At 42.9% G+C, this 15,036-nt stretch overlaps 1 protein-coding gene across 1 annotated transcript in view; it reads right to left on the bottom strand.

Annotated features, from left to right (window-relative positions):
- Window positions 1-15,036, bottom strand: part of rsrc1 (arginine/serine-rich coiled-coil 1) — a 93,694-nt gene that overhangs the window by 6,515 nt on the left and 72,143 nt on the right. Inside the window, exon 7 of the mRNA XM_008309742.3 lies at window positions 11,285-11,356. Coding sequence (XP_008307964.1) covers window positions 11,285-11,356 — 72 coding nt within the window. The remainder of the gene's footprint in view (window positions 1-11,284; window positions 11,357-15,036) is intronic.

The raw sequence follows: 15,036 nt of genomic DNA, 5'->3' as shown, positions 1-15,036 counted from the left end.
AGATATGAATTTCATGAGAAAATCAAAAATAATGGACTTTGAGTGCGGCCGTGGCGAGCTTAGTAGCAGACGAAAATCAATAGCCTCGCTGTTCAAGCGCACTCTGCAGCCGGGAGAGGTCAAAGTTGATATTTAATATTGACACATTATCTGGCAAATTAATTTAAAAGGTCGACTAAATTGTCACGACATTAGGAACGCTTCTCCATCGGTGATGGGAGGAGGATGACGTGAAAGACGAGACAGAGAAAAAAAACACAAAAACAAAACAAGCAAGCAGAGATTAGACAAAGGAAAGAGCAGATGATGACGTGTGCAGTGTGATGTAGACACAGATTGTTAGTCGATTATTTTTATATCATTTAAGTCTGGAGGATGAGCTGAATTACAGCAACTTAGAGAATCTAATCCAACCCAGAGGATCTCGTTTCATACACAGAATACTGACTGTTACAGCAGCAGCACTGACATTAATGTGTGTGTCCTTGTGTGTTCACACCTTTGTCTGTGTGTGCGTGCGTGTGAAAGTCACATGCCATGTCATCACTGAAATGAGTTGGACAGACAGCGGTGCTGATGAGAGCCTCACAATCGATAGGCTATTGTTCTTCTCTAAATAGCTGTTTGTCCACTCCATTGATTAAGAGCTGAAGACGCGGAGAGAAAATCAAAGCAGCCAATGGAAAGTGATTCCAGCTCATCTGCTTCGGCCTTGAAGACAGGAGCAGGACGGCGGAGCAGTTACACCTCTCAGGCAGAAGAGGGAGCTGTTCAACAGCACATGTGAGCCCCGGACACGGCAGGAGGCGTTGTTGTCTTTGTAAACTTGACTTTGGAACTCGGTTTGTCAATCAAGAGCAGCGGAGCTGAATATATGGCTGCTGCTGATTAATTCCAGTAATTGAGTGCACTGGCGTGCTGACTAAATTACTGCAGCACTTGTGTGGAGAAAAAAATAAAAATAAATAAAAATAAGGATGTAAACTGCTGGGTTTTATTGAGGTCTCGCAAATTTAGGGCAAATATTTGACAGTGTTAAGGAATTAAACGGCAGACATTTAATGAATGTATTAAACGTGAAAAGCAAAGAAAAGGCGAACAGAGCCGCTGCGTTCACGACCGTTAATGTGACTCCGACACAGGGAGAAGAGGAAACATCTCAGTAGATCATGTCAGTCTGAAGGTGACTTCCAATTTGAATGCTATTAGAACAATTTAACACAAAAAATAATCACAGAACTTTAGTACTCTGCAGTAGACACTTTTCACACACACACACACTTGTTCTGTGTTTCCTGCAAAATCACGTCCAACATTTGAAGTTTTTCTATATGATTTCAAGTTCTTGATAAGCCTAAACCAAATCTGTCTAAAGCCCAGGTTTCAATAATGTGCCCTCCCTTCCCCTCTCTCCCCTGCCCTCACCCTACCCCCCTTCCTGCACCGCAGTAAAGATGTGTAATTCAATGCGCAATTTAGGCCTGTCTCTGTGGAGATTTTTTTTTTTGCCTGCTAATTGATAGAAATTAAGCCATTAATCAAGCCACAAGCCATCATTCAACCCAGGGAAGATGAATACAAACTTTCATAATAACCACCTTCCCCATTTTAGCCCTCATTAGCATTAATTTTTAATGTAATTATGCTATTCTTTTACACCGAGCCCATAAATTACTGCTCTTTTGTTGCAGGCTGGCCTTGTAAAATCCAAAGTAATGCTTTGTAGTTTGATCTTTAAGGCAATTACTGGCTTCTTCACTCTTTTATCTCCCTGCATTTTCAATAACCTGCCCTCTAATGATTTATCTACACTACCACCCCACCGCTAACTCCCCCGCCCCCCAACGCACCAGCAGCCAAATGCCCCGTTGCCAGCCTCCGCCTCCGATGCCCGATCCTCCCACATTCTCCCAATCATCTAACAGTAGCCCCAGACACATCAGGGACGGACGGACACACACACACACACACACACACACACACAGAGGCATGAATGTTTGCCTCCACCACATTAAAACACATGCATGGGTGTATTTAGACAGTGTATGTGTGTGTGTGTGTGTGTGTGTGTGTGTGGAGCAACGCTGTTTCTCCTTTGGTTATTTTTCCGCTCGTCCTTCATTAGTACACATCCAGCTTCAGCAGTGGTGACAAGACCTGGGGAATGCTGAGGTAAGAGATGCTGCTCCGTCTCACTCACTCTCTCCTGGACGGTCTCCTGTGGGTCTTACCTGTAGGCAAACTGCTCTTGTTTATGTAACCCCTCAGTTGCATACTCTCATGGACACACACAAACTAGCCAACTCATGCAAACACACACACACACATTTGTACAGGCCGGCATCAAACAGCTGAGTTCAGCTAAGAACAACTGTGAGCTGAGGGGGGAAAGATGGGCGCCGGTCCGGCCCAGTTTCCAGCAGCAGCGACCGACTACACTCTGATCATACTCTAGGTCCAAACCAAAGGCTGCTTCAACGCACAACACAACAGGAAACAATCGAAACACCAACAAAAGATGAAGAATGGAACAACAGTTGACGTATTTAAAGCGTACAGAGTTTTCATTAACGGCCTTAAATGACTCTCAGAGACATTTTCCTGTGCAGACGTCGATTCCCATCACATTAGAGCACTGTGAATAAATGAGAAAGCCTCAGATTGCAGCTGCTAATGAGATACTTGGTTGATATGATGACAGAGAATTTGAGGTGTGTCTATTAAGGCCCAGAACCACAGAGAGACTTACATTATTAAAATGGTGTCTGGTGTGGTCCTTGGTTAGGTAATACTTTTAGACCATATTGATTCGGGGCTGCTGACAGCTTCTCTGATGTTCGCCCTGGAAATGCATCAAGTGGCTAATGAGCAGCTATTAGGCCCCATCGATTTGCTGATTTCAATTGATAGCTCACAGGCCAAAGAGGCACATCAATATTTGCATAACTAATGCCCTACAGCTTTAAGCATTGAAAATTAGACCTCAGTGAGTCAGGAGAGGAAAAATGAAAATAATAATGAAAGGGAAAGAAACACCTGCACCAGAAACACTATCGTACACGGCTCTGTTACCACTCCTCTGTGTGTGTGTTTGTGTGTGTCCCCTGTCTGTAAAGACTCAAAGCTCTAGTCACTACAAGAATACAATGACTAGATGTGATGCTCGTTCTATACCTGTACGAGTCTGCGTAAACAGACAACACAATAAATAAAAACACAATAAAAAAAAAACCCCCTCCAAAACACCAAGTAACAAATATGATAATAAAATACTTCAAACTAAGTAGATCTACTCTGCCATCAAGTACAAGCGACCATTGCATAATTCTGTCCGTGTTAAAAAGTTTATCTGATGAATTTCACAAATTAACATATAACGCACTAACTTTACGTGGGTAAAAATTATTTTTACCCACTAACAGGTTCTTTGAATTAGTGATAAATCTTTTGTGGATCACTCTGTAAATGAAAATAGATAATCAACCAGCGGTCCGTGGGGGCAAATCCAGACCAATTCGGCCTGCAACTGGATTACAAAATAAACATCAAATAATAATGTTAGACAAAAATTATTTATATTTATTTATTTATTATTTTTTATTTGAGCGTCCGGCCTCCAAGGAGTTTGTCTACAAAATTCTGGCCCTCCAACAAATATAGTTGGCGACCGCTGCAGCCTTTTAAAAGATGTAGATGAATTGTTCTCTGTAGAGGTGTCTACTGTCAGTGATATCAGGGGACTGATGGACACACACAAACACACACATCACTGATTCACAGCTGCCACTCTCTGAATTACTCCGGTCTACTGGCTCTGGTGAAGAACTTGTGCAGAAATCCATAAACAATCACTTTCTTTGAAGGAAAAACTGTGAAAGTCGCCTTAACTATGATCCAACCTCAGTAGATACAGAACGTGATGTGTTTATGTGATATCTATTCAGCATCAGGAAATGAAGAGCAGCTGGTGCCAGGGTGTCACACACACACACAGAGATAGTAATCTCCTACTCTCCAGTCAATAAAGGCCTGAATGATGAATTAAAGACCCAAACAACCTGCTAATGACAGGATGACATGGCAGCCACGCGTCGCTGTTCACTATCTGCTCCCACATCTCTCTGCCCGCTCCACACTTCACTCTCTGCTGTCATTCAAACCCACTTTGCTGATCCCTCCTCTCAGTTTTCTCTCCTTGACTGACCCTGGTTCAGCATCATCAGCAGTTAGTCCTGGTCCATGGTTAAATGCATCAGTTTAGACCACGTCTTATTTCTAATCCCTGGCTTTGAGCAGCTGATTGGTCCCAGTCTGTCCCACTCTCATACACAACAACTGAAGCCACGGGCAGTAAATGTTTGTTTCTACAACCTCAGACACTCATGCTCAGGTTTTTACGCAATGTCTTCAAGAGTCGCCATGTTTTTTAATTGTTGCTCCGTTGTGGCTTCACTGATGAAGGCATAAATAATGTATTAATTTCTACAGACAGAGATTTACTTCACAGGTAAACAGAACACCATGTACTGCAGTTCTACTGCATATCAAACAACTATTAATCAGGAATCCTAGCTATGATTTGACTGTTCCTGCCGACCCTGGCTCCACGGTGCCAACAGCCAACCTGGGGTCCTAACAGGAACCAGGTGTTTCTCGTTGTACGTGTGTTTGTGAATAAAAATAGTAGAGAGTGAGTGTCTGTGAATGCCCCGTGTCTGGGCAGCATCACTGAATCTCATTAAAAAGAGTAAAGCTTTTACAGGCTGAGCAGTGAAACATTCAAGATTAAATTTTTTCAAGTTAAAATGTATAAAGACAGTATTTAAATACCGCCTTGTTCCCTTGGATTTCTTTCATGGTATAAGTAAATACACACATTAAAGTAAATAGCACTTGGCTAAAAATGGTCATGCATCCTAAACTCGTCTGTCACATATAGTAAAGCCTGACTGTACAGTGTGATAATACAGTGGATGAGAGTGAAAGAGTTCCTGCTCGTTTCAGTCTGATTAAAATCTAAGGTTCTGCAAAAGTCTTTACCACAAATAACTTCAAGTTAAATTCAAGTTATTGTAGGGAGATTGAATGTAAATTGAATGTGTGACGTACACGTCTGCACGTGTGTGCATGTGTGTGTGTGTGTGAGAAAGAAAAAGTGCAGCGGCCTCTGTTTTTCCACCCCGGGCTGGTCAGCAGCTCTTTTATGAACAACTGTATAATGAAAGAAACACAGTGCAACTAATTACTTAATTGAAACGAGGTCTTTAAACTGAAAGTGATGTAATCTGAATCCAGGAAACGGCAAAGGATTTTCACAAACACATCAACGTCAACACAGAAACAAACACACAACAAACTACTCTTTCGGTTTTAACTATTTTCTTCTTTTACTCTGTTGACTCCAGATTGTATGTGTGTGTATTTGTGTACACACACAGACTCATGTTTGTGTGTGTGTGTGTGTGTTCCTGGTATTGCTATACTTGTGGGGACACTTTCTTTCATGTACATTTATGTTGCACGTACTCACTGAGAGAGGGTACACTGAAATTCAAGATTTCATTTGAAGTTAAGATTAGTACAAGGGTCAGATTAGAGTTGGGGTTAGGATTAAGATTAGACATTTATGTGTAATGGTTAAGGATAAGGCAGGGGATCTGTGACCTGTGGCCTCTGAGTCAAATGTAGATGTTTAGCTTCTTTGCATTGGCTTCCAACTTTCTTGCTAACAGTAAACAAAACATGACGTCTCTGTCCTCTTGAAAATGAAAATAAAAATCAGGGATTTAGTTTTTACTGAATTCATTGTGTTGGAAATGATCTATTATTTTGATCGATTATATCTATGGTGTTATCTGAGTGGTAGTGTCAAATGTGCAGCCCACTGGACTAAGGAATGTATTATGCCTATGTAAAGTACTCACACAAACAGTGTGTGTGTATGTAGTAATTAACAAGTCAAATGTCCCCAACTCCTTTTCTGACCTCAGTTGTAGATTAATAAGTGTGGGACAGTGTGAAATAATGTCCCCTTTTCCCCCACTATATTCTGCTTTATTGGAGTAAATCAAGCAAAAACAACAAACCCACGGTGACATTATCATTTACATGCAAATCTAAAACTACTCACTGTAAATTATTTTCCCTTTAAGGCCGGAACTGCAGGGAGGAAATTAATATCTGTCCAGTCAGACCTGCTAAGTTTGATTTCTTTCAGCTGTCGTTGGGTTTTTCTGCGTGTGTGTGTGTGTTGAGGGAGCTAAATAAATGGACTGTGCTGTGGATTTGTCAGAATGAAAATATTACCCAGTAAATGAACTACGCTCACACAAACAAAGCAGGAAGAGGTCACTGTGTGACCAGAACAGACCAGAACCTTGGTCCTGTGAACAGCAACAGTCTGCAGTCTGTATCTCATCACTGCCCACTGACGCCCATGGTAGACCACTGCAGTGTCTGATCATGTCCACACGCAGCAGGATCCAAAAGTGTGAGTCCCTGTTTACATTCGGACTTTATAGAAGACCCCTTTACCGACAACAGTAACAGTCAAACTGGGTTCTACCACCAACTATTTATATTAGTTTAAAAGACAGAAAGAGAAAAACATCCCAACATTTTCACAAAACTCAGGGATGAATACTCACAAACAGCTAATGCTCTCCTCACTCTTAACAGAACAGACAGGAAAATTTATCAACCTGGTGACTCAACACAAGGTTGCTGAATGTACACGGATCTAAAGGCAGTAGGTTAATTGATAAGGGGGACCCAGGAAACGATTACCAATCACAGAGGGTAAAAGGTTACTGTCAATCATCTGTCCACTTGACCTGAGCCTACACAGTTTGAAATTGCACGGTCGATTTCTGTGTAATCTGGCCTGTTGCGGAGACAGCCTCGCTGCTATCCAGTCAAAGATGTCGTTCTCCAGGATATCCTTATAGATATTATTAAGGTCTCTGCTCTGCAGCTGCAGACGTGACAGCAGGACCAGGCAGCATCAGCATCCCATTATCCCAGCACAACACGGGGGTCACTCCAGGTTAGAAGAATTCCGCATTCACCTCCACTCCTTCACGGGAGCAGCAGTGCTCAGGACACAGGAGGTCACCTAATCACCCTGTCGAGCCATTTCCCAGGCAGAAGGTGGGGTAGGGGTAGAGGGGGGACGGGGATGTGTGTGTGTGGTTGGTGGGGTGGGGTTCAGCTCTAAATTTGCGGTGATGAAAAATCAATAAGCAGTAATTGCTTGGCTTATCACTGTGCAATGAAACAAATTGGGAAGAGAAGGGCGGCATGGCGTCCATGTTGCATGCCAGTGTTTTTTTGGCTGCAGCATGTGGAGCTGAGCAAAGCACCAGAGAGGAGAGCAGCAGAGTTTGGGCTTCAGTGGGCCAAGGCAAGGAGGGGGGAAAAAAAAGGTCTACTCGTGATAATTAAATCTTCTCACACTGATTTTCTGCCAAATTTATTTCCCCAGGGACCATAAGTCTGATTCACTGCTTACAAGCCTTGCATAACTAATCATTTCAACGTTGGGGGGAACCACGATGAATGAAAAGGGAGGAAACGGGGAAATAAAAAGAGATAAGGCGAGACTGGGTTTGTGGCACTTATTCATGTCTAAATTAATCATTATTTAAGCAGGACAAGAATGAGAAATAGTGTGGAGCACTTGCCAATATCTGTATATATATATATATATATTTTTTTTTTTTTTTAAAAAGTAAATGTGAAATTTTCTCCTTTTTACACTAACATCACAGTGTGTGGACAGAAACCATCCTTTAATTCCTGGAACAAATAGAAGCCAATGAAGTGTCGGCTCAATATTCCTCTGACTGTTCCTGGCATGATTGTGTTGAACATAATAACACAACAAATAAGGCCATTTATCTGAAGTAACGACAGGAGATGGGGCTAACTCCGCTAATCAATACGCAATCAATACAAACCAGATTTTCTTACATCAAAATCACTGAGACAGATCTTCCTTCAGTGCACAGTGCACAACAGCAATACAGCGCCTCCCCTGGGTCCTGGGGTGGATCATATGGCCAGTGGAGGGAGCAGAGTTAAAACAACAATATTATTATGGTGTGCCATGGTGTGCCGTGTGTGTGCGTGGCTGCTGGGAACTGTAGTGAAAGCCTGGTATATTTCAGACATTCTCCTCGGTGAACGCCGCTGTTTTAGTTAATGTGATGAGATCACGGACAACAGATCGCCCCTGTTTACCAGCGGATGAATTTCAACGCTTGTCTTTCAAGTGGCAGCCCGAGCGCCGCTGACGCTGCTCTGCAACTTAGCGTGGTACACCACACCATGGCCCCGGTAATTAAAACATTTAAGGCAGAGCCAGCCCTCGCCACCCCCCCACCCCTCTCCCACGGCCGTGCTCCCAGGGTGTGATATGAGGGTCACGCGCCTGTAGATTCTAATTTGCGCACCATTTGTATTCATGACAGGCACGTGCTAAATATTTAACAGCAGCCCGGCAGGAGTTTTGTATTGTTAGGCTTCCCAGGTCAAATAATTTGATTTCAAGGCAGATTACATTAAGCGTCAGTGTCCAAGCCACCGCTCTCACTTGCCTCTCATTTCCTGTCTTTTATTACAAGTCAGATAGGCCAGAACAGGAGGTTTATATGTGGATGTGGATTAGACGAGAGCTTGTTATCCCTGGATTAGTTATTATTTTCAATTAGGGAAGGGAACACATCACTTATTACAAATGCACACACTGACAGAGCTGTTGCACATGGAGGCTCACCGGCAGAACGGAAATTTTCAGCTGATTGACGGATTGTTCAGCAGAGCATGTGATCATACCTAAGAGAGCTATAATATCACACAAACGATGTTGCAGAACATGCAGCCATTATGGAAATTGATTGTCCTTGACTACATCTATAAGGATGTGTTTTCTTAGCCGGTCTTTTGTTTCCCCTGTTCCTCGAATCAGTTCTGCAAGGAACCAAATCCAGACATTTTGTTTCATCCCCGGCCCTGCGGTGATTGACATCAGGGCTAGTTAAACGGTGATGAGGCGTTAATGGATGCTAGGTCCAGGAAGTGAAGAGGGGAGGGGGGCACCAGGCTGAATATTTAATGGTCATATAATTCCAGAACACAGACACACACAGACAGGTACACACCCGAACCATGACCTGTCCTACACATGGCGTGATTAGGGAAACAGTCCTTTCGTTTAACTGCCCAAAGAGCAAATGGTAGGTATATATACCCTAATGATATGGGTTAAAGAGCTATTATACGTCTCATTAAAATATATGATCTCCCAATCTGCTGGTTGGTTTGAGGTAATGGGGAAAGAGCAGCACAGGGGCTCAAATACCATCTGCAGGTAAAGCAGCTGTGCTTAATACACAGGTCTGCATCAGACAGTGGCTGCACAATAAAAAAAAGTAGCTTCAGAAATGACACCAAGGACGAAAAATATCACGACAATACTGTGTTTAGAGTCAGTGACATTAGGTGCTGCCACACCAAATAAGGTGTCAGCAGTCAAATGGTCCTGTTTGAAGTCATGTGCCAGAACATCTTCTTTTATTTGAAGAAAATAAAATGTTTAATATTGTTGAGAATATCTTTTTGTTCTAAAGTATAAGAGTAATGTAAGCACCTGCCTAAAACATCTGTACTTTTTATCATGTTAGGTTTACCAATAGCCAATTTCATATTTAGTGTATGAATTGATCAATAATACAATATGTGAAACATAACATTATATATTATTTAAAAAAATACAGGAATAAATGCAAATAATGTAAGAAACTGCAGACAATAAATGTCTTCCAGACCATGAATCTGTATCTGTAAAATATTTTGGATCAATCAGTTTAGGTTGAGTGTGAAAATATACAAAAATCTTGGTATTATAAATATCCTGCTACTACATTCCCCATCGGCCAGCCAACCCTGCGGTCCACACAAAGTGAATTTCACTGACTGTCTTGTTCTTCTTATTATAGCTGGTCATAACTGTGTTTCCTCGGAGCCTCCGGGGCTCACAAACAGCATCTCTGAGCTTTAATAGTTTAAAGAAGGCATGCAGCTGACAAAGGAACCATCCTCCCCTCTCATTCTTAATATCACATTTCCTCCTTCCACCAGCAGCATCATCTGGCTGCCCTTAACCAGAGAGCCAAACATTCCTTTTATGTGGAGACTACTTTGTTAACTGATGACCACGGGGCCAGTTATTGATCCTCTCCCTTCTGTATCTCAGTGAAACCTAGTTGATATAAAAACCTCTCTCCTCTCGCAGGGCTCTGCAGCCACAGTTGCCTACAATAATAGAGTGCATATCACAGCATCCACATGAATCAGATCTCAGCGGTTTTCGATTAGGCTTGAACTAACTCAAACACGTCGCCACGGCAGGAACGAGGATCTATTTACAAACGGAGAGTGTAGGTGGTGCTGTTCTTCACTTTTCACCTCCAATCTGTTTTTAAATGCTTCCTCATTTCAGTCAAGTTAACTCCCTACTTTTGTTGACCCCCGAAAGGCCAAACAGAGGAAACTACAGGCTGTGACCCAGAACCCTCATTCTGGTTACACTGGGAAGAAGGTCTTGTGTGATACATATTATGGGACACTGCCCCCTGGCCAATATAAGGCCACATCAATGTGGAGCGTCTCTGATCTCCCCTCATGTAGCCCAGTGAAAGGCAAGGACTGAAATGACTGTCCTCTGGGACAGCACTGCATGAACGGCACCATCGCTCCAATTAAACACAACACCTTAATATACAAAAGACCAAGAGCTGGAGTGAGGCTCGGAGCAGAGTCGGAAAGAGTTAACTGATCCCAAAATGTGAACCGAGCTTTAAAAAAAGACTGTTTGACTGGGAGCTCTGCTACGCTGCCCAGAGCGAAGCACTTAGTCACCACTTTGGCAATGTTTCCTCACAGAGAAGAGGTTAGCAGAGAGGTGGAAGTGGTTGATGAGGACAAATGGAGGTGGGAGGAAGGAGACTTGGTAAAACAGGGAGTAGGAGGAGAAAAGAAAACAGAAGAAACAGAAGAAGGAGGCCTAGCACCGAAACCAAGAAAATAGTTAGAATTAACGTGGGAACAACAGGAAACACAAAAACAGCAATAACGTAAAACCTGACAATCCAAGTATACAGTATATATATTTTTTGGACCAATCACAAAAACAAAATCTGATCAAAATCCAAATTGTTCCTTTGCGTTAATGGTTTTAATTAATCTTTGACAGACGACAGTGACTCAAAAATACAAAACTCACCATCCTCTAACTTCTTCCTGGCCTCCTCTTCTCTCTTGGCTACTTTGGCCTTCAGCACCTCATCAGTCTTAGCTGAAGAAAAAATAAAGAAGACATTGTTAGCTGTAATGCAGTCACTTTTGGTGTTTCCTATCAAGATCAGCAGAACGGAAAATTAGGGCATTATAGATTATAAATAGAAAATAAAAAAACAATTTCTTCACATGATGACAGTAAGAAATAAATCTCCGTATAAAATTTAAAAATATATAAAATCATCATTCAAGGTGTGCATTCTGCTCTTAGTAATATTCAAACATTTTAACCCTGTCTAAACATCTAAAAATGTAACAATTTCCCTTATTAATGCCTAATTAAAATGTGTAGTTATTTCTCCACAGTATTTCCGACATGTGTAAAAAATGATTACTCAAAACAGCAAATACAGAAAATGACCAGAGGACACTTTATCAGGTTAGCGCACCGATCAATAAAAACAAACAAACTTGGAGCTCTCATTTTTCTGCCAAGCACCAACATGTACCGATATTATTTAATCCCCTGTACCATCCAGCATGTTTCTCCTAAAGGTGTGTACTGTTTGCCACTTAAGTCAGCACTCTGTCTCTCTCTGTGTGTGTGTGTGTGTGTGTGTGTGTGTGTGTGTGTGTGTGTGTGTGTGTGTGTGTGTGTGTGTGTGTATATACAATATATATATCAGCTAAAGAAAAAGCGATGCAGAGGAAGTCAGCTCTCCTCAGGACACTCTCAACTCTGTTTTCCTCCACCTTTCCCCCTGAATAATCAAGATGTTAAGCCACATTAAAAAATATAATGCCGTGTATGGCAGGACTATCAATACTACCTCTAAATTAATTACATTTCCGTTGCGGTGCATCATTTATTTTGCAGCGTTAGGGCCTCAGCGGAGCCATTCGCCTTTATTGCTATCTCACTTGGTTGATGAGTGAGCTATGTAAAATTGAGTCTCCAATATCATTACACTTAATGAGTTTAAACTTTGAGAAGACTAAAAAAAGAGTGTGTTTGTAAGCGAGTGAGAGACAAACACACACACACGTACACAAAGAAGGGGAGAGTGAGGAGAGAAGGGAGGAGAAGGAGGAGTGGGGGTGAGAGTTCTGCACAGTTTTTTGGGAAATTAATCCAGTATGAGATTGGGTGTAAGTGTGTGTGTGTGTGTGTGTGTGCACTTACAGGATGTTTGTTTTTAGGGCAGTGCTGTGGGAGTCCAAATGTGGTTTATCTCACAACCAGAGAAGATGAGAGTGTTTGGTGAACGCACAGGACTCTGTGTCTGGTAAAACTTACACTGCAAGCATTCGCAATAAAAATATATCAAGCACATATTGAAGTGTGTTTCTGTGTTGGTGTGTGTGTTGGTTGGTGTGTGTGTGTGCGTTGCACGGAGGGCCAGGAGTTGCACTCCTCTCCCTGTGACAGCGCTGCTGTTTTTGTTTAGTAATTGGCGTAGACAAAGAGACTGTCACACTGCTATTATGGCTGGTTAAGTCTAGGGGTTCCACATATTTAGCAAACAATGACTTTACATGGATGACTGAATCCTACTCTAACCACTCCCCCCCCACCCCCCCTCTCCAACTGTGGTGTGTGTGATGTGTGTGTGGAAACATGCCTCACTGAAACCTACAACATCTTATTTGTCTCGACTAAAACATTGATAATTCTGCCTGTTTGTTTGTATGAAGCTGCTAAAACCAAACCTTGGGCTGTGTCTACACTGAGGGTGTGTGTGTATGTGTGTGTGTGTGTGTGTGTGTGTCGGTGTTTACTCTCTTCTGTGTTCTGCAGTTTGCTTTGGCTTGGGGCTACAGAGAGGCAGGTAGGAGACAAAGCAGTGTCGGTGGTGTGATGGAGCTGGAGGGAGTTAGTGGGGAAGGGGAGATCGACAGATAGATAGATAAAGGCCGCGGCGGAAAAAAGAAGTGAGAGACAGAGCAGCATTAGGAGAAACAAGCTCAGAGAACACGTGAAAATAAACAACAGGAACCGTTTGTTGCCTCTTTCTTGTGTGTGCGTGTTGATCCTGTACTTCATTCCCTCCGCCCAAAAGGTTTGCTTTTCCTCCCGCTCTCTCTCTCTCTCTTTCAGCTTTGCCCTCTTCCATCCCGCCCTGTGTTCATGCTTTCTCTTCCTCCTCTTGCTCATCTCTCTGGTACACTGTGCCTGGGGGCAACAGCAGCAAATCAAACTGTTTATCCATCTCTCATCAGTGTACTGCCTCCCGGGGCTGCTGCCCCCTCAAAACAATGAAAGTGGGCCTGTGAGCTGAGCTCGGGATGCAATTTAATTACATCAATAAGTACTTCTGCACAGAAGAAAGATAAAATATGCCAAATAAACTCACGGTGAGCAGCGTTAAAGTTATCATGAAAAGCCTGTTAACATTGGGACAAAAACGACATCAGCGCTTTAATGATGCACTGAAGAAATACTGCACATGTGGCAGCCTGCGTGTACAGGAAGTGCATTTCCTGGAAACTTCACCGAGTTCATTGTGGGATTATTTTGTGATGGACTTTCATTAAAGCACGTATAATAAACGACGGGCTGTTGTGGGAAAGGAGAGTTCTTTCACTTCATTTAGACTCTGTTCAGTCCTGGCTGCAGGGCTGGAGAGAGCAGGAGGAGGGTGGGTGGGGGGTGTCATTGAAATCTTTATTGTGATTATGAGTGTGATTGCAGCTCATGAGTTAGGGGGCCACGAGGCTCTGATGACTGTAGGAAATGTATGCAGAGCAACAGCAAGGAAAAGACTGATGTTGGTGTTTTTTAACAAATAAAACCTCCTCTATTTTTTTTTTTTCCTCTCGGCCAAACATCCTCTTTTAGTCGTCTCCCCTCCTCTCATATTCTCTTCTGTCCCCCTCTTGCTCCTCTCTTCTGTCCTCCTCCCTTGGCAGGATTAGCTGGGTCTCGTTAGAGGGGAAATGTAATAATGCTCCTACCAGGTGGAATCGGGCCCGCTCCATTATCAGCCGGGAGATGGATGGGCCATGTAGGGCCGGCGGGGGCCACGCGCGCACGCAATTTAGATTCAATAAACTGGCAAAGCAAGACCCCCAATCTGATTTATCTCTTACACGCCGCCGATGCTTGCTGCCACGATGCTGATTCCCTATTACCGCTTAGAGAAGGACTATTCATTGGATGTAAGGCACAGCAGTCAGAGAGGCTTGTCGGGCCCCCGGGACAGCGGCAAAACAGATACAGCAGAGGGTTAATACGTTTACACACAGATAAGCAATTAAATCTAAGGCTGAGGTGAGTTATAGAGTTATTAAGGAGGGATTGGGCCGTGGAGGAGGGGGTGTTAGGGGAGAGGGGGTGAGGAAAAGTAGAGGAGAGATGTTATTTAACACAAGAGTGCAGCAGTTTGGGCCTAAGGCCAAGCGTAATGTAAGTATGAGAAGTAAAAGAAGGTTATTATATTATAAAGAGTTGATGAAGAGAGAGAAGAGCAGGAGTCTCTGCCCACGCTGTTAATGACCTCACTACAACACCTCACTCAACAGTAGCAGTTTCCCACCTCTACAATAGCACGGGTAGTCATTTCCTAAAGTGAGGAGGCATGTGTTGGCGTACCAGGCCACAGAGTCATATCTGCTGCACACCTGACGATGAGAGTGCACACCAGGGGGCAGTGACATTCGACAGCAAGAGTCCTTTTTTATCATTTTTACCACCAAACTTAGTATAACTGTACTGTAATTGTGCTGCAGACTTGTATA

The sequence above is a fragment of the Cynoglossus semilaevis genome, chromosome 4, assembly GCF_000523025.1.
Source record: "Cynoglossus semilaevis isolate Cse_v1.0 chromosome 4, Cse_v1.0, whole genome shotgun sequence".
In the NCBI taxonomy this organism is placed as follows: Eukaryota; Metazoa; Chordata; class Actinopteri; order Pleuronectiformes; family Cynoglossidae; genus Cynoglossus; species Cynoglossus semilaevis.
This window is presented reverse-complemented; position numbering and strand designations above follow the sequence as displayed.